The 24,683-nt window shown below is 36.5% G+C and overlaps 3 protein-coding genes and 1 pseudogene across 3 annotated transcripts in view; 1 reads left to right on the top strand and 3 right to left on the bottom strand.

Annotated features, from left to right (window-relative positions):
• Positions 1–4,223: 4,223 nt before the first annotated feature.
• Positions 4,224–8,176, bottom strand: LOC110714812 (F-box/FBD/LRR-repeat protein At4g26340-like). The gene is made up of 5 exons (XM_021893362.1): positions 8,048–8,176; positions 7,471–7,551; positions 7,056–7,199; positions 4,813–5,193; positions 4,224–4,769 (listed from the first exon to the last, which is right to left on the bottom strand). Exons 3-5 carry the CDS (start codon positions 7,136–7,138, stop codon positions 4,340–4,342), a joined length of 894 nt encoding a protein of 297 aa, XP_021749054.1. The 5' UTR covers positions 7,139–7,199; positions 7,471–7,551; positions 8,048–8,176; the 3' UTR covers positions 4,224–4,339.
• Positions 7,965–14,045, bottom strand: LOC110714763 (serine/arginine repetitive matrix protein 2-like). Its single transcript, XM_021893309.1, has 6 exons — positions 13,825–14,045; positions 12,956–13,495; positions 11,703–12,143; positions 10,572–11,079; positions 8,691–10,138; positions 7,965–8,557 (listed from the first exon to the last, which is right to left on the bottom strand). The coding sequence occupies exons 2-6, from the start codon at positions 13,479–13,481 to the stop codon at positions 8,544–8,546; spliced, it is 2,937 nt and encodes a 978-aa protein (XP_021749001.1). The 5' UTR covers positions 13,482–13,495; positions 13,825–14,045; the 3' UTR covers positions 7,965–8,543.
• Positions 14,046–16,454: 2,409 nt separating this feature from the next.
• LOC110714811 lies at positions 16,455–18,457 on the top strand (annotated as a pseudogene).
• Positions 18,458–18,714: 257 nt separating this feature from the next.
• Positions 18,715–24,683, bottom strand: part of LOC110714730 (small subunit processome component 20 homolog) — a 29,764-nt gene continuing 23,795 nt past the window's right edge. The window contains exons 26-31 of the mRNA XM_021893268.1: positions 22,844–24,657; positions 22,470–22,749; positions 21,644–21,877; positions 20,369–20,878; positions 19,855–19,987; positions 18,715–19,381 (exon numbers count right to left, since the gene is read on the bottom strand). Of these exons, the coding sequence (XP_021748960.1) occupies positions 19,125–19,381; positions 19,855–19,987; positions 20,369–20,878; positions 21,644–21,877; positions 22,470–22,749; positions 22,844–24,657 (3,228 nt within the window). The 3' untranslated portion in view covers positions 18,715–19,124. The remainder of the gene's footprint in view (positions 19,382–19,854; positions 19,988–20,368; positions 20,879–21,643; positions 21,878–22,469; positions 22,750–22,843; positions 24,658–24,683) is intronic.

The following is a 24,683-nucleotide window of genomic DNA, read 5'->3' as shown; positions in this document are numbered from 1 at the left end:
TGTAAGTAATATAAACTAGCATGATTCGCTCTTCACTCGTGCCCCATCATGAATATACCTCAATACCTGAAAAGCTTATCTCTACTTGTCTCCACTACTCTCCATTAAAAATGGGTCATCATAGGGCCAAGATAAAGACATGGCCAAAACACACAAACACACACAATCAGCAAAGCTGAGTACATAAGCGTAATTAAACACACTAACATGCATTCTCCTATCATCACACACACTTACCTCATTGCACCTGTTTACAAGCACACACAACAATCAACAAGACACAATGACTAGACACTAATTAATTCATTTTGCATTGATTACGCATCGAACGGGTTTCCACCTACTAACCTCCCCCAAATAAATTTGAGGTTAACTGGCACGGGAGCTAACCGTGCCAGCGACAAACCACACAAAGGTGGCGGAATTCCTGCGCATAATAAATAATAAAAAGGAATGTACAGCGTCCTGTACTCCATTGGAAGTTATGGTTAAATCTAAAACCCCATAACCCCCCCATTGTTCATACTAAAGGTATATACGTTCCAAGAGTTTTGGTGCGTAACACTACTAGAAAACAGGGAAATAACGACGGACTGCTTCCGACGGACCCACTATTCCGTCGGAAAAAACGAAATTTTCGACGGATTTTTTTTCCGTCAGATATTTCCGACAAATTCAATAATTCCGTCGGAAATCCGTCGGAATATATGGACTTTTGCGACGGAAATTCCGTCGGAAAGTACTATTTCCGACGGATTAAAAATCCGTCGGAACTTTCCGACGGAATTTTCCGTCGGAACTTTCCGACGGAATTTTCCGTCGGAATCTAATTAAAAAAAAAAGAAAAACTTTTTTAAAAACCCTAATGCCCTACACCTTTTTCCGCCTCCACATTTCTTTTTCCCCCTTCTCCTTCTCTTTCCACTTCTCCTTCTCTTTCCTCTTCTCTTTCCTCTATGTTTAGTTGTTCACTGCCTTCTCCTCTCACCTCTCCTCTTCGTTCTCCCCCTCTTCTCTCTCCTCTTCGTCTTCTCCTTCCCCCTTCTCTCTCCTCTTGTTTCCCCTCTTTACCTTTCACCACCACCGCCATCTTAACCTTCGCCGCTTTACATCCACGGACAACACCAACAACGACACCTAAAATCAACTACAATTTACTCTTTTTTCGCCTTTTATCTCTCCTAATGATGAAAACAAAGGTTTTTGGGTCAAATTCGACCATGAAAACTCTAGATCTAGAGTTTTCATGGTCGAATTTGGCCTTGTAAACCCAATTTCAAGGTTTTGTGTGGCCGAATTAAGGTATGTGTATTTTTTTTTGATTTTTTTTTTGTTGTTGGTGGTTGTTGGAGTTCGAATTTAAGGGTTTGGGTTGGGATTTTTTTCCTTTAATTTTTGGGTGGTAATGGTGGTTTTTTGGGTTTCGATGGCGGCAGTGGTGGATTTAGGTGGGTGGTAGGGTGGTTGGCTGTGGTTTTTGGGGTTTCGACGGCGGAAGCGGTGGGGGCTGGTGGTGATTTTAGGTGGTTGGTGGGGGTGTTTTGCTTAGGTTGGGGTGTTCGGGCGAATTAGGCTTGGGTTAGGGTTGTAGATCTAGGTTTGGTTCGGGTGGGTTTGGTTAAGGTGGTCTAGTGTTGTGCGATGGTGGTTAGTGGTGGGGGTAATGGGTGGTGGTGCTGTGCGGTGGTGGCTAGTGGTGGGGGTAGTGGGTGGTGATACGGGTTAGGTTGGCTTGTGCTGGGGTTGGTGATGTGCGGTGGTGGCTGGTGGTGGGGGTGGCTTTTTTTTTTGTTTTTTTTTAGCATTTTCGGACGGATTCTCCGTCGGAAGTTTCCGGCGGAATACAGTCCGTCGTAAATTTCCGACGGATTATCCCAGGCCCGAAAATCCCTTCAGACGGACTGATTTCCGTCGGAAAAGTGGTTCCGACGAAATTTTCGTCGGAAAAGTGCGTTTTTCCGACAAAGTGTATTTCGACAACCAGTTCCGACTGAATTCCGTCGGAAACGGGTTTTTCGACGGAAAACGGGGTGTTTCCGACGGAAAATTTCCGTCGTTATTTCACTATTTTCTAGTAGTGTAATCTCTTTTACTTTACGTTATTTACATATTATTAGACTTGGTGATGACTCTCAAAGCATAATAAGTCAATCAACAATAATTATACAATCAAACAAACATACCAATTTAATTCTTGAATAATTAATGACCACATATTATTTATTGTTGAACCCTTTTTAATTCTACCTTAGTGTCATAGACACCTTAAACGCATAATGCGCCAAAAATCCTATCCCTCGGTGTTAAAAACACCTTAAGTGCACAAAGACACCGACATAAAATTTATTCCTTGTGTACATAGACACTTATATAGCTCCTTCCTCATGCTTAAAGCATCAATAAAAATTATATGAACCATAATAAAATTTCTTTCAATATTCTAGACATAATTAAACAATTAGTTTAATTAAACATGCTCTCTATCATGCCATAAATAAATATGTAGTCCATATAATCATGCCAAAATATAATTGTCCAATCCGTAAACCATCACAACTAATTCATGCTTCACAATTCAATCACCAACACCAATAATTCACGATTCAATACATAAACCTTAGCATGATACTACTTGTAACTGATTGAAATTAAACCTAGCATGATTCTACATCATCAAAATATGCTAAGTACGCGAACGTACCTCAAATAAGCTCTTAAAATAATTGAGTACTCTACAACAATTCTCGAACCAAGTCTCCTACATAAAGGGACAATAATACTATATTAATTACCCTTGTATACACAATTTCCAGCAACTTAAACTCACTTTAAATAACTTATGATAATCTGAAAATTATTTAAAAACCCCTAATTAAACTCCTTTTTAATGGACAACCACACCCTTTTATTAAAAATCACAATTATACTACTTTAAATAAAATTCCAACATTTTAAACTAATCAAAAATCCTTTAAAACTTCATCAAAATACATCTTTATACTTAAATTATCCATAGAAACATTAAATTATCTCTTACCCCTTTTAAACTCAAAGATAAAATTTAAAGCATAAAAAAACTTCGTTAAAAATCAAAAACTGCTCGAAAATCGTATTTAGAGGCTGAATTTGGTCACGAGAGGGTAGTGCTCACTACCAAAGGTAGTGAATCTCTCTTAAAACATTGTTTCCACTCGAAAAACACTACTTTTTTTTTTATCAATATCGGAGGAGTTTAGAACCTGATCGGGATTAAAACGAGATTAATATTAACGAACGGAAATCTAATTATTAAAACATGAATTTGCGTGTTCAAAATAAATCTGGAATTAAGTTAAACTAATAAGTAGTTATAATCACCAAAATTTCAAAACATCATTACTATAAAAGCCCTAAATCAATTATTCATAAAAACCTAAAATCATGATTTTCAATAATTAAAAACCCTAGGTTATAAAATTTACAAAATCTGAAAATTATAAAGTTCAATCATCAAAATACAATTTGATACTAGTTAAATTAATTTCAAACAATAAAATCAAAACCCATAAATCAATAATTATAATTACACAAATTAATAAAACAAAAGAGTGAGAAAATAAGACTAATCTTTTTGTGTGGGAAATTTTTGGGAATTCATGGGGTATTTATAGAGTAAAAAGTGTAGGGTTAAGTTTGGGCTTATAAAAATGTGGGCTTGAGTTATGGGATAGGGCTTAAATTATGGGTTTTGGAATGGGTTATCCTAATAAGAGTATGTAGGAATAATTTACATTGCCCAATAATTTATAAACGTTTGGCCCAAAACTTATTTTACTTTTATAAAACTTTATATTTAAAATACTTTAACCCTTTAAAATATTTAATTAAGCCCTTGACAATACATTTTATTAATACTTAAATACTTCATAAAAATACATAAAAATACGGGGTATTACAGTTATGACAACATATAATGGTCATATATGATTTCAAACGGCATTATATAAACCTGAGAATACTTGGGCATCCAACTAGAAAAGCTTACACTTGACAGTTTTTGAATTGAAAGTAACACGAGTAATAATCTTCTTGTCATCAAATATCCATGTTTCTGAACTTACCTCAAATTTTTTTTTTTTTTTTTTTTTTGTTTTTCTTTTTTGAAATAAGATCAATTCATTGATAAAAGATTCATATGACATTTACAAAAGATATCAAAGCCAACAAATACAAAGCAGATCAAATCAAATAAAATTCTAATTTGACAAAACTACGATCGTGAATGAGATCCGACATTGATGAATTCTCTTGTCTTTTACATCGATGTCCTTTGCACTGTTCTACAAGGGGGTCTTGCAATCTATTGTAATTTTTGAATTTCAGAACACGGCGCACAATCATCCACATACCATAAGTACTCTAAATTCGGAACATCAAGTACAAGCTTGCTCCCTAAGATACTACTACAGAAAAACGTATTCAATTTCAATGTACGAAGAGAATGTGAAGAAATACTGATGGGAATCACAGGACTCAAGGAACCACATAGAGTCATGTACTCAAGAGACGGACAACTCGAAACGAGCCTTGTCAAAGAGTCATCAATCGGGAAGCAAACTACAGAGATATGCAACTCTTTCAAGTTAGGCAAACACAAAGTCGAGGGCACTTCAAGATCAAGATTCACGTCAAGCTTCAACACCTCTAGTGTTCGACAATTAAAGATAGCCGAGGGCAGCTTATCAGGCTCCCTTACACGAATATGAATATCGAGCTTCTTAACCCCTTCGGCTTAAGGGATATGTTAACCACTCATTAACATGTCGAGGTTACAATTCGGGGTAACAAGTATCATAACAATAGCCTACAGTCCCTACATTACAATCGAGATTAGTGTTCGCCAAGTGAAGCCTAAATGTGGTAGTAATTGTCGACTGACATGCTTGCAACATGTTATCAACAAACATCTTGAAAGTAGGGAAAAGCTCGGTCAAGTGTGGATGTTCCGCACAATGTGATATAGGGGAGTCGTCACAGTCGAGACGTGTTACTCCGGTGAAAAGCCGCCTCCATCGCCTCGACAAAAGACTAGTTGCAACGACATCCTTTGTTGGAAGGTATGAAAGTATGTTGTCTAATAAAACATGATCAGGTAAATTACTGATCCTATCTTTAACTGCATTATTTTCATCCCTTTTAGGCCGTTTTCGACACCTGAAGCAAGAAATCATGACACTTTGAATAAAAATTAAACTAAAATTATATCTATCTTGTTAAAGAACAAATTAAACAAAAGTCGAAGAATTACCTCAACATTGCTTTAAGATCAAACATAGGATTTGATTCAAAAGAAAATTTACAGCGATTATTGTGTATGATGAGAAAAATTATAGTTGAATTAATGTACGCTTTTTGGTTATAGAATATGGAAATTTGAAATTAATTAACAAAACACATATAAATAAACAAGAACTAATCCTTGTCTTAAACTTAAACATGGTGTCAGTGTCTCACACGCCTAATATTATTAGGAAACTCTTTAGATAGTAAACTTCTATCTTAACTTTGACTTCTAAACCAAGTTAATTTGCAACTAATAACATACGAAAAATATCTTACACAATCGTTGCAACCAACAACCCATTAACCAATAAAATAATTTCAATTTTTGTTTTTTGTTATTTAATTAAATTTCCAAATCCTCCATCTTTTTAAGTTTTTTTTTTTTTTAATTGGATTGCCAGAGAAATGCTTTACCATGTGGTGTAACCATTATATGAGTACTAGCATAGCGTTTTAACTCATGTTTTGTACTTTTTGATTAGTGGTTATATTCTTCTAATGCTAATGCTAATTACATTATTATCGTATGACATGATTCATGTTTATTAAAATCATCCAATGGAATTACTCTGTATTTCGGATGCAATAGCCACTAATTCCACATATTAAATTATTAACAAGGCAGCAAAGATCAACATCAGATCCCCATAGAAGGGCACAAAGCTCATATACCTCTAGAACGCCCTCACACTCATGTACCATAAGTATCGTACTATTGTGCACCTCGTGGTAGATTGATCATAAAGTACTTAAAGTTGTCCTAAAATAAGTAGTGTCCGTGTTTAAGAAATTAAGAGGCGAGGCGAGACTCGTAAGAGTACTAAACTGTTATGACAATTGACAAGTGAACTTAGAATTGGAACCAACGAGTCTTGAGTTGTAAATTGTAATGATTGTACTCGCTCAATAGCAGCAAGTATCAGAAAGTAAATCCGCAATAATCTTTTTGTTCAATCACACTTGTGTAGGAAATAATGCAAAAAAATTATGCTCTTTTTTTAAAAAATAAAAACATGATTAATATATAAAAATAACTAGCAAAGATTCAGGTATGTAAACATCCCCCTCCCCCAAAACAAAAGAGAAAAAAAAGTGTCGAAAATATGATAATACGGGGCCACATGCTTCAGCGTCCAATCACACTGCTCAACCTAATATAAATGACAGAAAACACAAGAAACGGGAGAAGAGGGGGAAATTAGGGCAGAGGGATCTCGACAAATAAAGAGGTGGGAAAAAATACCAAGAAAATGAAGATGGTAACATAACAGATGCATAAAAGACTAAGAGAATGAAGCAGCAAAAATAACCGCACTTGAACATGCTTCAGACAGGATTACCAATTGAAGCGAATTTCCATGAACCTTAACAAAGATCAAAAGGCAGGTTAGGGCGGCAATTTCCTACTAATTACCAGGAAATTTACAAGCTACTTGTGTTATAAGTTTATCAGATGTATCATCTTGCATACTCATATCTGCATACTTTAACACCTTTAACAAACCAGGAAATAATCACATCAGTTATAATTAATCCCTGTACACCATTTCATACAAGAGAGCGTTTGACACCCTAATTGTCAATTGACAAAAAGAGAAACTTGAATAAGCCGCACTAAAGTTCCAATGAAAACTTCCACAAACATAAACATATTGGACATAAGACTAGCCAATATGAACAAAAAGACCCGACTACACCTGCCAGATCAATTCAGAGGCTCGGCAGAAAATTACCTGAAGTTAACTAGTGTTAACAATGAAACATACAGTCTACCAGCCAGGCCAGTTTGCTTTGCTTGACAAATTCCTTTTTTCATGCTTTCACTCAGCACATCTACTTCTGCTTGAACTTAGTAGCTTAGCTAATGGAAGAAGTTTCTGGAAAATGGAGAGCAAGGGGGGAAAAAGAAAAGAAAGAAAGACCAAAGGGGAAATATTTTTTTTCATAGAAAAGAAAAATAGAAAAGAAAAAAAAAAAAGAAAAAGAAGTAAGGCAAAAGATATTGGCATAAGCCAAGCACTAGTGAACTCAAAAGCATAATTATACGGCTATAAACCTTCATATATAAAGCAAAAATCTATACATAAACAATCTTCGAAAACACCTGTCAACCCCTTAATACAAAAAAACTCTCCTTTGATGGCATACCTCAGTTAAAATTCACAGAACATGTCCTTCCAATTTCACTTGGAAAAGTTCTAACAAAAGCCTCCATTGTGAAGTCAGCACCTGTGCATCAAAAGTAACAGACCCAGCACCCGGGAGAAAAGGGAAAAGAAAAATAAAAAAAAATAAAAAACAGAGAGAAAAGGCCTAAGATCAGTGACAACTACAAGGAGAGGTTCAATGACCACCCATCATTGACACATAAGTTAAAATTAAAAAAAATAAAAAAAAACCGAAAAATAAAAACAAACTAAACAAAACCCAAAACAGACTATTTAACATTTTGACCAGAAAATGCACAATGGAAAGAATTCTAAAAGCTGCCATCCAGATAGCAGTCTATATCACACTTTCTCTCCCTCCCTTGACAGAATTAAATTGAAACATAATAGTCCACCAGAGAACCCCAGCATTTCTCTATCATGCAAAATCTTACCAAAGACATGAACAACAAAACATTTCAGATTATTTTAGGATAAACTCAGAAAAAAGGCATATTTGTCCTCAATTAATACTTCAAGAAATTCGTTTCTGCTTTAGCAAGAGAAAGTTAACATACATTTTATATCAAAGAACCTTGCTACTAACACTGGACGTTGACATTGCATAAAGGAAGATAAAAAGGCTTCACAAGTCACCAACAAAGAAACCATTGCCCTCTTTCACCTCCATCATACCTGCAAAAAAAGAGGCAGCAAGGCCAATTTGTGTAAAGAACAATATCATCAGAAACCTCTGAGCACTGAAACAAATTATAAGCAAGCCACTGCTCATCCGCAAGTTCAGAATTCAAACAAATTGATCCTTCACTAGCTTTTGCCTGAGGTCAAACTGTCACTGCCTTGTGAAGAACATTGAAGAAAGATGTGATCCTCAAGCTTCAGAACCATTTTCCTAATATAGATACAGCTTGTAGCTTGTTGAGCAATCCCACATGAATATCTCTCCAAGGCGGTAAATCTGAAATTGTACTGTCCGTAATGCTTATCATCAACATTAACCTCAACTCGGCTATGAGTTAAAGAATCTGAATGAGCTGATTATTGACTAGCATCTCAATTATCACCACCTGTGAATACATAAATTTTAATATTTTTAGCAAAAAGCGTGAATTTATTAGAACTTCAGACATAGAGCATAAAAACAGAGATGTAGACATGCAGAGGAATGAAAAAAGGAAAAATATACAAACTAAATTTCACCTTCTCGCTCAAAAGAGTAATCAGGATCAACGCCAATGTTGTTATTTTCAGCAAAGGTTTCTAGATCACAATTAGACCGACTCTTAGAGTTTTCCGCAACATCAGAGCGATCAGATTCGCTTTCATAAATTGTAGCTTTAATTGACTTGCTTTTATCACATTCAGATCTTTCACTCTCAATGATAGAGGGGTTCTTTCCAGAACAGTTGCTTAAGGAAGTTCCATCCCTGGGGTCAGTTGAATTCCTGGAACTCTTTTCGTCTTCGTATTTTACATACTTTTTGCTATTGCGGTCTAGTTTATCATTAATGCTTCCGCTATTTCTCCTTTTCTCTTTGCCTTCAGGAGACTTTGATCTTGACCGTCTTCTATGCTTATCCTTCAATTTGTCCTCTCTATGCCGAGAGGACTTGCTGCCTGTGTGGGATTCGTGTTCTGCAGATAATGATCTGGAACGCCTCCTATCACGATGCTTACGTTTTTCTTTCCTGCCTTCATCCTTTATTCCCTTATGCTCAACATCATCTCTAATAGATTTGGATGTTGAGTGCCTGGAAATCTTAGATTTATCCTCATCCACTAATTGAGAGGATGTCTTCTTGTAAACTTCTTTGACATTTGAAGTGGATCTAATTCCTTCCCCACATTTTGATTCTTCTTTTTCATCAACAGGCTCACCTTCTTTCACCTTCGAATGATCCTTAGTGTCCATTGATCTTGATCTTGATCTTGATCTCGATCTTGATCTTGACTTTGAGCGCTTTCTTTGAGTTGTTAAGTTCTCATCTGAACTTTGGGGGGACAACTTGCCACTCTTATCATGCTTATTTTCAGATGATGCAGACCTAGAACGCCTCCTACCACGATACTTTGCCTTCTCCTTGCCTTCATCAATTCTCTTACTCGATTTGTGTCTATCCTCTACAGATTTAGACCTAGATCGCCGACGATGTTTCAACTTCTTGTCTGCATCATTCACAGGGGAAGATCTACCTCCTTGGTGAAGTCCAGGTGATTTGGAGCGGTGACCAGAATTCCTACGATGTCGAGGTTTTGGTGAATCTGAACGGTCTCGATACGATCTCCTCCCACGAGGACTAGGACTCCTACTCTTATTCCTTTTGAAATCAGACACATGATAATCACGTGATCCTTTCGAATCTCTCCTTCCAGATCTATCACTAACATCTCTATATGACCGCCTATCATATTCATAGCCTGTATAGTGGCGATACCTTACTGGAGACCTGGATCTATGATTTCGAGAATGTCTTTTCTGAGGAGAAAAAGAACGAGATCTATGACGAGACCTTCGAGGAGACTTTGATCTCCGACTACGAAAATGGCGTGCAGGTGAGAAAGATCGAGATCTACGTCTTTTACCATAACTTATAGGTGATCGCGACCTTGACTTGGACTTAGACCTTGCAATAGAAGGTGATGGAGATCTGCAATAGAAAAAATCATAATAAGCAACAAAAGAAAAAACTGTAGTATCAAACAGGCCAATGTTAACTTCTGTCATGTTCACTAAGTATATGGCAAGAGAAATATCCTTTCATTTATCAATTAACTTTAAGACAGCCCAAAATATAGATGTTACATGACGCACAGCTAGAGCAAGAACAATCCCAACAGTATACAGATATGAGCACAAGATTCACGACAATAATAACACATGCAAACAATCAACCAAATCACAACCATTCCCACAAATTTCGGCACAAGTCAAAAAAGAAATATCCCTAAGAAACTGCACCGTCAACAATCCCCCAGGTTGTCAAATTCTACAGTTTTTTAGATGAAATCTAATCATATCAGATAAGACAACAAGCAGCAGGAAAAATAAACAAAACCGCACGACTAACTCCCAAGTCATACCTAGATTTTTTCGCTGGCTCTTTTTCATCAATTACAAAACCATCAGCCCTCAGTTTCTTTGATATTTCTGCAGCTCTAGCTGATGCTAAATCTGTAGCAGACTTCACTGTAGCAGCACGGTTGGCTGCTTGCTGTGCAGTCATTGTCTGCTGCATCAGCAATGCTTGCTGAAACTGCATCTGCTGCATGGCTACTGCTTGCTGCATCATAATTGGCAAGGATGAAGCTGAAGAACCAGCAGGTTTCTGAGGAAGTGATTTTGCCATCTCAACATTCAAGGGGCGGCCACAAACATCCATGTTATTGAGAGCAAGCGCAGCCGTTGCCTCTTCAGGTTTTGCATACTCTATGTAAGCAAAGTGCTTTGAGTCAGTGATCGTGCAATCCACCACAGTACCACAAAAGGCAAAAAGTTGTTTCAGGTGTTCTGCTGTGAGAAGAGGATTGAGGTTGCTAATTTGGACGGTTTTCTTCAACACGTCAGCTTTATTATCTGCCTCAGATGCACCTGCACATAGTTGCTAGTAACATCAGAAGGATCCCCATAGAAATATCTGATTGTATGTAAATTTTTACTTTTGGGGGGTGTGGATGGACTGAAGGAGAGGAGAAAAGATATTAAATGTGAAAATAGATGATAATATACTCATTAAGTATTAGCATTGACAGTTCATTTCTGACGTTGAAAATATAAACTACTTTATGTTGGCAAAAAATATTACTATTTAGCACACTTATTTTGAGCAAATCGCCAAGTTCTATTCACTAGCTTCTGAATGTTGTTTCAAAATAAATTCTTGGGATTAATATACTGTTAGTATACACTCAAGCCTAAAGAATATCATGAGATAGAAATATAAAGGTTTTCTGACCTACTAGGGCACAAAAGTAACATCTATATTTCTCAGATATTCGCTCTAAACCATCATCCCTTTAAAAAGGAAACTTCTTTAAAAGAGGTTTTTTTTTTTTTTTTTTTTGGGTGGGTGGGTGGGGGGGGGGGGGGGAGATGTTAGTAGCAATGATAGAAACACATAGTGAATATATTAACAGTCATGACAATGATGATAGCAACATTCAAAGAAACACAATAGGGAGGGGGGTTAGGGGAAAAGGGGTAGAGTGCAGTACTGGAAGAATCTTTAGACAGCTTAGATTGAGCCTGTAGCTGAGCAGTATGGGCTTGAAGAGCCTGAGCAGCCATGATTGCTTGTGCCGCAGCCATTGCAGCAGCAGAAGGTGCCATTGGCACTTGGCTCATGGTTCCCATGGTAGAGGTTGCAGCTATTGCACTCATGAGCAAGTTGTGTGTGGGGTGGGTAAACTTGCAATCTGTTTTGAAGCACCGACCATTAAGAAATTCCCTACATACTTCCCCCAAGGAAGCTCCAATACCAGGCAAAATCACCCCACCAGAAGGGCCAGGAACAAGTCCAGGAATCATCCCAACCAGACCAGGAAATGCCCCTGAAACAGAACCAGCATAGTTTGGCATGTTTGGCATATTAGCATTAACAAGGTTTGGATATGACACTGTTGGAGCCACACCAAGCAGTCCTCCATTCGAACTTCCTGTAAAATGTATGACACACAGCATTCAGCAAAGACATATATGGAGTACAGCAAACAGCAAATAGCTCATATCCAGTCCAAAAAAAGGAGTAAATATAGACGCCCAAGTGACCTAACCAGTGCGTTTAAAAAAATCAGCTTGTAACACAATAACATTAATATCATAATAACACGAGCCCAATTATGAATAAAACAAAATAATATGCACATGCAACAGTTGACAAGCAACAAGTAATTCTACACAATTGGCAGATCAATTTCAGCTGTCCCCTAAGAGAAAGCTCACATTTAGCCAACAAAAAATCAGCAAAGTCAATGGCAAGAAAACAGTCATGCTAATGGGCTGTAATCAGACACCTCCCTTTGTCCCTCTTTGATCTTCCCACCCAACCGAAATTATAGATCTTCAGATATGCGCAATGATATCAACAAAGATTTTAGTTAATTAAGTATTTGATACAATGCACTAAGTTCATTAAATTTCAGTAAGACATCCCCCCCCCTCCCCCAACTCGAAATTAAAGTTTTCCAAGTGTACACAATTACAAGTCAATCAATCAATCAAAGCCTTAATCTCATAAGTGGAGTCAGCTAACAAAGAGTAAAGATCAACAAAGAGCGTAGTTGATTACTAAGCATACACATTTCAATGCACTATATTTATTACTTAAATTTCAGAGGGACATTGTTCCAGTTTCCTATTCTTCAAGTGAAGAGATTGCACTCCATTTTGATCGCTGAATCTCACATTATCATCAATTAGAATCTCCGAGTTCAATAGAATAAAAGCAGAAAGGTGAAAAAGAAACTACCTGCACTGAAAAATACAGGAAACGGGCTGCCCATGATAGGCCTCCCATTGCATTCTACATGGACCATATAATTTCCTCTCTTAGGGACAGCATAGGTAACCGTATACGTCCCATCACCCAGATCCTTCACAATCCCATCAATGTCTGAACCTCCGACCCCTACTCCCGGGGTAACCTTAACCTTCACCTGAGCATCCCCTTTAGGAATCTTTCTCCCATCTGAATCCTTGGTAATCAAATTAAACGTACACGGTGAGCCTGCCGATCCACCAGAAACTCCAGCCCCAGCTGCAGTACACTTGGAAGGATCAACTGGCCCAATTGGCTTGTTTACGAGATCTTCTGCCTCGTCTTCACTGTCCGAAGATAAATCAAGAGCCTTAGGTTTGCTCTTGTCCACATCCTTGAAAGTAGCCTCAAAAGCCGCCTTGGCAGCCGCAGTTTTCTCGGCTTCGCTCTTCAGCTTTGCTTCCTCAGCTTGTCTCGCCCAAATTGGCCGAATAGCCACCGCATTCCGGTCAGCCATCAAACCCTAATTACCTACAATTCCCAGAAAATTAAAAAAAAAAAATTCAATAGCCCCAATTATAGAATCAAAACCCTAGTTACCAAGAATTCCAAAAATTACATAAATTGAAATTGCAAGCAAGTAACTCAAATTGCCGAATACCAATTATAAAGAAAAAAAATCAACAAGTCAAATTAGCCTCAACTGAAGATAAAATGCAGAAAATCAAGCATAAAAAGGTATTCAATTAGCCCGATTTTTAGCTTAATGTGTAAATAAAAACAAAATTGGGAAATTGGTAAAGTTGAAAGATGAACAATTGAAAGATTGAGAGGAGAGAAAAAATTAAAAAGAAAAATACCAGAAATACAGTCGATTGGGAGAGATGATAGAGATCTGCGAGAGCCAAGAGGCTTTTGATATTTTGGGAGGGGTGTTCAATTCTTTATGCAATTTACCACAAATTATGATTAAAGGTTTTTTTTTTTTTTTTTTTTTTTTTTTTTTTTTTTTTTTTTTTTTTTTTTTTTTTTATCTAAGCTAATGTGCGATACTGCGATGCGCCTATGCTTCTTGAAGTGGTTGAATTTTTAAGGTATGACCTTTTTCAAGATAACAAGTTGTGACTTTAATTTAAAGTATTAGACATTAGTATTTGTTAAAGGAAAAATTACAAAAGATAATACTCCTTCCGTCCTTTTATTACATCAACAATTTATCGCCGCACCTTAGCATCAATTTACAGCAGCAATTGCGCAACCAGGCCACCATTCATCTCCATTGGATCATCACGTGGGGGGTTTCGGCTCGTTGGCAGGGTTTGTGGGAGTTTTTGGTGGTGGGTGTTGGTTGCGGTGGTCGGGAAGGGATGGAATCAGGGCTGCAGAAGGGTGGGATGGAATAGGGACTGGTTGGTACCTTGGTGGGGTTGTGGGGTGTGGGGTAGGGAGTGGTTCTGATAGTGTGGATGGAATCGGAGTGGTGCAGTGGTGGCAGGGATTGGTGGAGCACCGTTGGTGTTTGGGGGAAGGAGAGAGAAAAGGGAAAAAAAATTAAGTCAATCATATAGCAACACATGGCATAGTTAACTTGTTAAACATGTTGCATCCGAATTTTGCATGTTTAAAATTGATACCCTAAAAGGTCGTAACATTCATGTATAATCCACAAGTTATGTTATTTAAAAAGAACAGGTCAAATGTTGTATTATTTTTTTGCAATTTTCCCTTTGTAAAAAGATGGGAAGTAATTTAATTTATAATTTAAAAATTAAAACAAAAACCACCACCCCACCACCATCTAGCAACTAACCCCTCCTTTTTCCTCTCCACTAGCAACAACCCCCCTCACCCATGTGAGTCGCCACCTAGGTTCCCCCATCCCCAGCGACCCACCTTCCTTTTCCTTTTTTCCTCGTCCATCAGTTTTTCTCTCCTCCCTTCCCCTTCCACGGTTCCACCTCCACCAAACTCCTCAAACTCAACTTCCGCCATTATGATATGAACTCAATCGAAACTCAAGCATCTAATCAGGTTTTTCTTTAAGGGCAAAAAATTAATTTAACTGTTTCTTCGAATAACCCTTTAGGGATTGTACATTCAAAGGTTTTTATTAACAGAAATTTTATGTCTTCTGACTGATTTGGGATGGTACAAGAATCATTTTTTTTTTCAATAACACTTAAGCTTAATTTTAGTTCAGTTCAGTTCAGCTCAATTCAGTTCAGCTCCAATCAGTTCAGTTCACTTTAGCTCAGCTCCTAACTTCCTTCTCTCATAAAATATTCATTTCAGCACTATTCAGTTCAACTCCAAATCTCATTTTCTCATAAAAAATAATTTCAGCTCTATTTAGTTTAGTTCAGTTCAGCTCCGATCAGTTCAGTTCAATTCAACTGCAATCAGTTCAATTCAGCTTCAATTGGTTCAGTTCAATTCAGCTCGGTTCATTAAATATAAACAAACCCTAAAACCCCATTCATACTCCCTTTTGGGATTATCTTTTGCCAAACCCCAACTAAATATATACATGTGTTAAAATTGGCCCAAATTCTTACAAGCCCATTAAAGAGTAATATTCAGAATTTGCTATGGCCATCATTTACATGATCAACACAAGAAAAAGTCATATTTAAAAAAAGTCTTCTACTACAAAGTCTTTCCACCTTATTAGTTTCTTTATACTTAAACTTCCTCCTTGTAATATAATCCACTATTCTTTAAATACTCTCTAGTGAGCACTTATTTTTGAGATTAACCTTGTAACCATACACTCCTTCAATTAGTTTTATTTTGTACTCTCAATTTTAATATAGTGGAATTATTTTCATTGCTCCCGTGTCTCTTCGATATTGCTTATCTTGCATTCATCTTTAAAATTTCTCGATTTATTTTACGCTTTTGTTACGTGCTCATAGCCTAACAACATATCTATTCTTGGTGCTGTGGAGTGTCAATTTCCCTCGGTCGACTTTTTCTTTCCATGTTTTGTAAATCCTCCTTTACACATCTTCACGATGAAATTGTATTCTGAACCTTTTGCATCAAATGCTTTGAACGAGGCTTTTTCGTTGGTAATTAGTATATCCTCATTGTCCAGATTATGGTAAATTTCCATTGCCTTCTGATGCGGCAGATTAAAGCGACAATGGTTCTTGTCCAAATCATTGTCAGAATTTTCTGAATTTCCCGCCATTTTTGAACAACAAATTGCTTGTTATGATCAAAAGCAGATAAAAGATTCTGGAAAATTAAAGAGACTTGTTACAATTTGTAACAGATTGAAGCTAATAAGAGAGAAGAAGCGATTGACTTACCAATCAATTCGATTGAAAAACAAGATTTAAATAAAAAATTCAACCAAGAATTTGCGCGGGAATATTGCAAGTAAACCTGGCTCTAAAACCATAATAAAGATTCTGAATCAGAAACTCAAAACAGGAGAATTAGGTAGTGTTTGACCAAGCTCTTGAAGCTGAAATATGGCCAAACAATGGGTTTTGCAGAAAGAGAAACAATATAGCTTCATGAAACTTTGACCATTATACCCTTCAATTAAAAAAAAATACCCATATGTCCCATCTAAAAAATATTCTCTCTCCTCCTCTACTCTGTCAATAGCCATTACTACTATATATTTACAATATGAGTATCCCTCCTCTCTCAATTTTAAAAATTTGAAAATTGTGGTTCTAATTTTATTTATGAATTTTTCTAAGCTCACCATATTTTATTAACAATACCCTTTGACAACCATATCCGTTAACGAAAGTTAAGTTATTTTATCAACAATGATGTTGCGGCGTTATTAATTTGACATGTGTCCTGTTCTAATTGTTTTAACACTTTAAAAAATTTTAAAAAATCAGAAAATAAAATAATCAAAAAAGTTTATTGTTAACATCAAAGGTTATTGTTAATAGGATGCAAAAAACCACCTTTTAAATCTTGTTTTTTTGCAAATAACCACCTTTTAAAAAAAAATGTTGCACAAGACCACCAATTTTAAAAATTTTGTTGCAAATTACTACTTTTTTAGCCAAATTTATCAATTGTTTTACATTGAATTGGTGGTAAGTTGCAACAAAATTTTTAAAATTGGTGGTTTTTTGCAACAAATTTTTTTTTAAAAGGTAGTTAAATTTAAAAAACAAGATTTTAAATGTGGTTTTTTGCAAAATTTCCTAAATAAAAATTAGTGAAGTTGAGGGAAGTATGTAGTTTCAAGATGTTTGTTGGTAACATACTGCAAGCGTGTTAGTCTGAACAGATAACCACCTATAGAATTCACTTTGCCAATGGTAATCCTAACTGTTGGCAGTGCTGTTGCTCCAAAGATGGTTGTTGCCCTGAAATGAAACCTATGGATGGATATCTTTTCCCTTAACCCAAGCAGCTTGATATTCACATTCATGTCAAGGAACCTGATAAGTTGCCCTCGACCATCTTTGGTTGTCAATCTTGATCTTCAAGTTCCCTCATCTGTGTGTTTGCCAAACTTGAAACACGGCTGATGACTCTCTGTATAGGTTGGTTTCGAGCTGCCCGTCCCTTGAACACTTGACTCTAGTTGGTTCCTTGAAATCTCCCATTCCCATTATTATTTCCATTCCTTCCCTTCGTACATTGGCAATAAATATTTATTATGATAATGATCATTGGTTAAGGAGCAAGCTTGTACTTGATGTTCCTAATTTGGAGTATTTAGATTATATAGACTATTTTGCGTCGTTCTATTCCATTGGAGGTCTTAATTCTCTTGTTGATGCACGAATTCACATTTACTTTGAGTATATGGATGTCGAACTTGAGAATATATGGAGTCTTGTCAGCCCATTGTCCAATGTTCGGTTTTTGTGTTTGGAGTACGGGTTTGTAAAGGTTTGTGTCCTTAATCAATCCTTCTATATGTGCTTCAAATATATATCTTTTGTCAATGGATAATGTTGATGCTTTGCTCTTTGTTCTAGGCTTTGGATACTTATAATTTAGAGTATAAGCTGCCCATCTTCCGTAATTTGAATCATCTGCAGCTTGGTTGTCAGGGCGTTTATTCATGGAATAAAGTATTGTAGTTTTTTCGAGGTTGTATGATTTTTTTTTTTTTCTCTATTACGAATGCCAAAATACTATTTTATTAGTTGTTGTTAATGTTGAATCTTAACAATCTCATATTCTCAGGGGATCATGGCAGAAATCGACGAACAACATGAACGTTATTTGATGCTGACTAGGGAAGAAATCGAATCATGGAGTAAAACTCAAGTAATCCCTTCTTGTTTGAGGTTTCATCTTAAAAGAATCATAATAGAGGAATACTTGCAAACAGAATGGGAACTGGAAATGGTTAAATATTTTCTGAGAAACGCTTCAGTTTTGGAGGAATTGTTGGTAGTTTGTAAAACTACCGAGCCATTGGCAGATAAGATTCAGCTTGGCCGCGCATTGCAAGAGCTACCAAGAGGATCAATGACCTGTTCAATAAATGTAGAGTGATTCTGGGACTAGTATTACAGTATCTCTGTAATGGTTAGAAAATTAAGCATACAAAGTTATTCAATTAAGCATAAAATTTCCTCCTCATGTGAAGATATCTCTTGTAAATAGAAAACGTTGGAACTTGCAAAATTGTATTTCTTATATTTTATTTCCTTCCTATGTATAATAACCATAGCAAGATTACAGAAACACTACTATAGTATAAAGATAATCTCCGATTTGTTTAGATGTTATTGCTGTGCAGAAACTAGTAATTAATGAAAAATCAAGAACAAGAGGCTCGTGCATTGAGAATACTAGAAAGAAGTTCATAGGTTCTTCAAAGCAGATAAATGCAAAAGAGCTTTATCAATTGAGTAATTCAAAATTTTTATCTCATAATTTCTAACAAAATTTGCCTTGAGACGGGACATTGCATCGCCATGATTCAAGGCATCAGAATCTATATATACAAGCAGTTACAATTCCTATCACGAAGTCCTTCAGTCTACCTAGTATATAACAGACCACAAAAGCTAGTTGAGAAATTTCAGAAGACTAGGTCAGGACTCTTTGTCCATTTGAGTAATTTCCCGACTTACCAAGAGTGAACTGTCAAATTTGGGCATTTATCGTAAGAGATATGTACAATAAAAATTGATACCCAAACCAAGAAAATTTGCACCTAGCGCATCCATCTACCCATCTTGGTAACCATCATTTTTCTCTTCTTGTGGGCTTGATGTTTGGCAGAAACCCCCATTTTCCTCTTGGCATTTCTGACAGGATTAATGACAGCCAAGAGCTTCTCCTCTTGCTTCCTCTTGAACCTTTTTTCTCCAAGATCATGCCTCATCTGGTTGTAAGCTTGTACAAAGTTCTGAGTACCAAGTTTTTCCTGTATCTTTTGACGAACTTTTTCTGCACGTTGCTTTACATCATCTACATACAGATGAAAAAGACATTATAAGTTTTCAACTAAAAAACGCAAAAGCATAGAGAATATAAACCTACCCTGGTTGCGCTTCACATAATTAAAAAATCAAAGCTAATGATTTCCCCAGAAAGGGAAAGTGGCTCTATTATAAAACTCTCCTTCCCTAATCTCCCCCCCCCCCCTCCCTTCCCCCCACTCTCTCTCAAAGTTTGTTTTCACTCCACTTTGCTGAAAGCTACTCATAGGTAACTGGCAAGCTAAGCCACCTGCTTATTAGCCAAAGCTGTTTTTAATTCATTTTATTTTTTTCCTTCATACTGTCATAGTTACAAACTTAAAACCAAACAAGCCACCAGCTCAAATCACCAAAATGCACTTCAATGTCTTCAAAGCCAGCCTTATAGTTCAGTGCAACAATGTGACAGACATTAGGTACAATACGAAATACTTGGGAGGTTGAGGAAATTATAAACCTTACCTGAAACTACTTTTCCAGAAAACCCCTCGCAAAGTTTGTAAATTGGGAACAACAACAAATAGGCATACTGCAGGCAATCTTCTTGAGTGGTCTGCTCAGCCACCAGTCTAAGACTACCAAGAATCATCTTCGTCTGAAATTTATAAAATTAAAAAGTCTTTAGCAACAAAGGAAGCAACAAAAACAACAACAAAGCCTTAGTCCTAAAATGATCTGGGGTCGGCTAACATGATCATCATAGGTAACCATAATATGTAGGGAAAGAGACATAAGAAAATAATCCATTGAAAGAGCATGAAAAAGGCGAGTAAAGTGAGAAAAATGAGCATTCAAGTAAAATTAAAGAAGTTTTAAAGAAAATTAAGAATAGACTTCAAGAAAGTATTATAAGAGTGCTTAAAACGTGTTGATAAACATAAAGGTTTGAGAACAAAAAAGCCATAATTACACAATGTGAACAAGCAAAGAACAAATGGTTCAGTATATGTGCTTTACAACCTAAGAGCTCACTGACCTGAGTATCCTCAGTTTGAAGGGCAGTTTTCCCCATTGTGTTAAGTAAACCAGACACGAGCAAATAACTAAGATTATGGTTTTTCTGATCAAAATTATCATCATCAAATCCACAAGTGAGCACTTCGGTGATACTCCTTCCACTTTTCGTATCAAGCAACTGACAAGCTTTAAGAAAACATCCTTGATCGCGTGAACCGAGGGAGGACCAAAATATACAGGGATCCTGAAATTCTGTTTGACGCAACAGAGACTGTATACCACAGATTGCAAATGCAAGATTGCATTTAACAATTCTTCTTACACCTTTATCAGGGAGTTGAACCTTTAATCGACTGCATAGAGACGAAGCAATCAGGAACATCCTACTCGTGCTTGTAAGGCAAGTTGTTCCGATTTTTTCCCCTTTCTTTCCCATTTGTTCAAAGTACAAAGCAACAAGACGGCTGGATATGTTACAAATCCATGGGTGTGGATGTACAAGAAGCTCAGAGACTGCCTGCCATATATCCTGGAAAAAAGAAAGTATTACCAACAAACACTTGAGAATATTCAGATTAATTGCTGCAAATTATTACCCTTGTGGAAGCAAGTAGCTTCATCTTTTGAAATGTAAAAATATATATATATATATATATATATTGCTCATAAACTCAATTCTGTTATGAAATTTTTAGGAAAGCAATGGACCGTATAGAAGCTTCTCTGCAGGAATATCAAGGAAAAATAAAACAAAAGTGACAATCTTTTGATGATATCACATTCTATAGTTTTGACAGAAATGCTAAAGCTTCTATGAAGTAAGAAACCAGTGCTTCCAGTTCATTACTCTTCACAAATCTTATACATTTGTTCGAAAAGAATATCAAAATCAATTCATTCAGCAAGAAAAGAGACTTTCAAAGATGCTTTATGCTCCCCCCCCCCCAACCTCACACCCCCCCCCCCAAAAAAAAAAAAAAAAAAAAAAAAAACATAATTGAGATATGTATCCACGTTATGAATTCTCTTTAAATAGCAACCTAGTTTAAACATTTCAGGTCAAAACTATATACCAGCAGCATCCAACTCTGATAAATTTAAGCACTAAGCAAGATCAATACTATATATATAAAAAAAAAAAAAAAAAAAACTTACCCAGGAGACCTTGTCATAAACTCATAATATCATATGTTAAGTTATACGTCTCATTTATAAACATCTACATACATGTTTTCAAGTCTAAATTGGATTTCGAAAAGATAAAGGGACTATGAGCTGACAACAAGAAACTTACATCAATATCCCCAACAAAGAATAATTCTGGAAGCTGTGTAAGAATTTTCTCCAGCAAAATGAAAGAATAATATGCATCCTTCCAAAAGGGAATTGTTTCCGGATCTGACAGATTTAGCTGCCCACCATTCAACACATCAATAGCAGACTGCACGGTCATTTTCATAACAGGCAGTACATCATTTATGTGCTTCCGAAATCCTCTTTTCATCACTTCAACAACAAATCCAAGGGCCTGGACAAAATAAACACTGACAGTAAGAACATTTTGCGTATCAACTCTAAAACCTTAAGCATAATATATTCCCCAAAAAAAAAGAAATTGCAGCCTAGTAGAATCAGCATAATAACATCACCAGAATCAAGTAAGAGAAAACCAATAGACAAAAAGAGGCACATATAAGCACAGGTAACTTAGCCTTGAAAAGCATGCCTTTAAAAGGCACAGAATTTATCACCTGCTTGACTACCAAGAACCGCTATAGCTAGCCTGATTAAAACCATTTTCTATAATATCTGGGAACAAATAGCCTGCAAAGGATATTATTCAACAGGCTCTGATCACAAACACCCACCCACCCAGTCACCCACCAACCATTTTAAATAAGTACGCAACTACTAATAAAGTCTCTTGAGAACAATCATGAAGTTTTAATTAAGAACAAAATCATCCAATTTTAAGTGCCGAAAAACCCATTCTTTCTCCAACTGATCTTACCCACCACTACAGAAAGCTTAGGAGGAAAAGAGTTGAATAAGGAACGAAATGTGTTTCGAAAATGTCAGACACATTACATTAACTATATTACCATCATATAAATCATTACCTGTGCTGATAGGCTCCGTAGCTGTTGTTGCTCCCCCAAATACCAAGTAAGACACATATTTAAAATGGTCTTAAGTGATTCTGAGTTTATGCGCCCGAGAAGATGCTTTATAACAATGCCAATTGAGGAGCGAACTTGATTATCATGATCATTGGCCAAAGCACGAACCAAAGTGAGAAAAAAGATCGTTGACTGCTCACAAATTACGCTCTCCGGAAATCTCTTAATAAATGTCTTAAGCATATCCAACACAGCTGATCTCCCAGTGGCATGTTCATACCTTTAAACAAAATTTACATAAAACAATGTGCCTAAGAGAACACAATAATAATTTTACATTTTACATCTTAAGTAAGGATGATATGGTATCTTACCCTAGTTGAATCACAAGGAAATCAAGATGCTGCTGCCTTCGTTTCTGAGAAAGTTGATAGTTAAGCAAGAATTGTAACAATATCTGACTGCATTTTCTGCGGACAGCTTCCTCTTGACTGGTTACCATTAGTTTTGCAACTTGATTTATCAGATCATATATTTCAAGGACAACAAGTTTGCGCCGCACAATTGCCTTTAAAAGTGTCAAGGCAACAAAAGAGGGGTTATTTTCAAGGTCAACAAAAAGGGGAAACTTGATCAATAAATGCAATTGATCAGCTGAAAGGGTAATTTTGGTGCCCTGTAGCAGGGCAATCAATAATTTTAAACAGGACTGCATTACAGGACTATTTACATTAGAAGTACTTTGCGCAATGCCCAATAATGTCACTTTTATTATGTCCGCTTGAGATTCCAAGGAGGGAAGAGGCAGCCTTGTCAAAGGGAATATACACTTGAGGGCAACATCTACTATCTCTTCATACTTAGAACTCAGGCAAGATGTCAGAAGCTTAATAAAGGGATCCAACAGTGAGATCAGATGATCATTGCCCTTGTGAAGTTTAATATTTCTCAAACGATTGTGGAGAAGTCGAAGAGCAAAGACTGCAATAAGATATGAGCACTGTGGTTCGGTCCCAACATAACATTTCATAACAATTTTACTACTTGCCTCAACATGATTTTCTATTTTTAATTCTTCCACTAACTTAGTTTCTCTTCTACGTTTATCCTCAGAAAGCCAATCATCAATTAGGCCATATATGAAGATAAAGAGATCAATCTGCTCAACAGAGGAGTTTCTTTCAAATCCTTCAGCAATGTGAGTCAACATATTCTCCAATTTTAATTTTACTTTTGGTGTCAAATGCTTCTGCATATGCGCAGTTACTGGAGAGAGCAGCTTCAAACCATGGGATTTAAAAGTCACATTTTGGGCCATCAACCTAAGTGTATCAAAAGACATTTGTTTTCTAGTCTCTTTCATTTTAAAAGCAACCTTTTCCACCTCTTTTTGCTCAGCTACCTCACTAAAAATGTCATTATCTACTGCACGAAGCAGCTCATCCAAACAAAAGTCTAACATACCACCTACAGTATCTGGAAGGCCTTTTGACAAGATGAAGTTAATAGTATATCCCAAAACATGAAGCTCAAATCCTCGTTTCAAAGTCGCACTCAAAGCCTTGACTACTAGTTTAAGATACTCAAATCCGAGTTCCTTCAAACATGCAACCAAAGCACATCTGGCTTCATCACGAATGCTTTGGAGACGATTTTTAAGGAAGTTCGATATTCGATGAATAATACTGGAAAGATGAGTGTCCAAGGTGTCACCAGGAAGTTTCTTTAAAACTTTTAAGATGGCAACACTAATATTAACATTCACTTTCTGTGGATCAGAAACAAGCAGTTTTTGCAACTTTGGAAGCACAGTACCAGTAAGACAGGCCTGTGTCGCAGAAAACATATAACTGGCACCTTTGGGTATAGTAGCTGAATTAGTTTTGTCTTCAGGATCATTCTCTGTTAAATCATTTCTTGGAAGGTCAGGTGAGGAATAGGTCTCGGAAAAATGAAATTGGTCAAGGATAGAGCAAACAAGTCGTAACAGGACCTTTTCCCTATCGGGCTTTTTTTCCATATCCCTGAAACATCTCATTAGTAAAGCATAGTATGATTTCCATCCCAATTGGCCAGAAATAGAAGCGATGGCATCAAGACAAGCACTTCTAATATGCTCCCCCTTTCCTGCTTGCAAGTCATACAACATACTGAAAAAGAGGGGTATGAACACTTTCTTCAACATGAACTGGAGAACAGGAAAAATGCAAATGA

Source organism: Chenopodium quinoa, unplaced genomic scaffold (assembly GCF_001683475.1).
Source record: "Chenopodium quinoa cultivar QQ74 unplaced genomic scaffold, ASM168347v1, whole genome shotgun sequence".
NCBI lineage: Eukaryota > Viridiplantae > Streptophyta > Magnoliopsida > Caryophyllales > Amaranthaceae > Chenopodium > Chenopodium quinoa.
The sequence above is the reverse complement of the archived record's forward strand: the minus strand, read 5'-3'. Positions and strand labels throughout refer to the sequence as shown.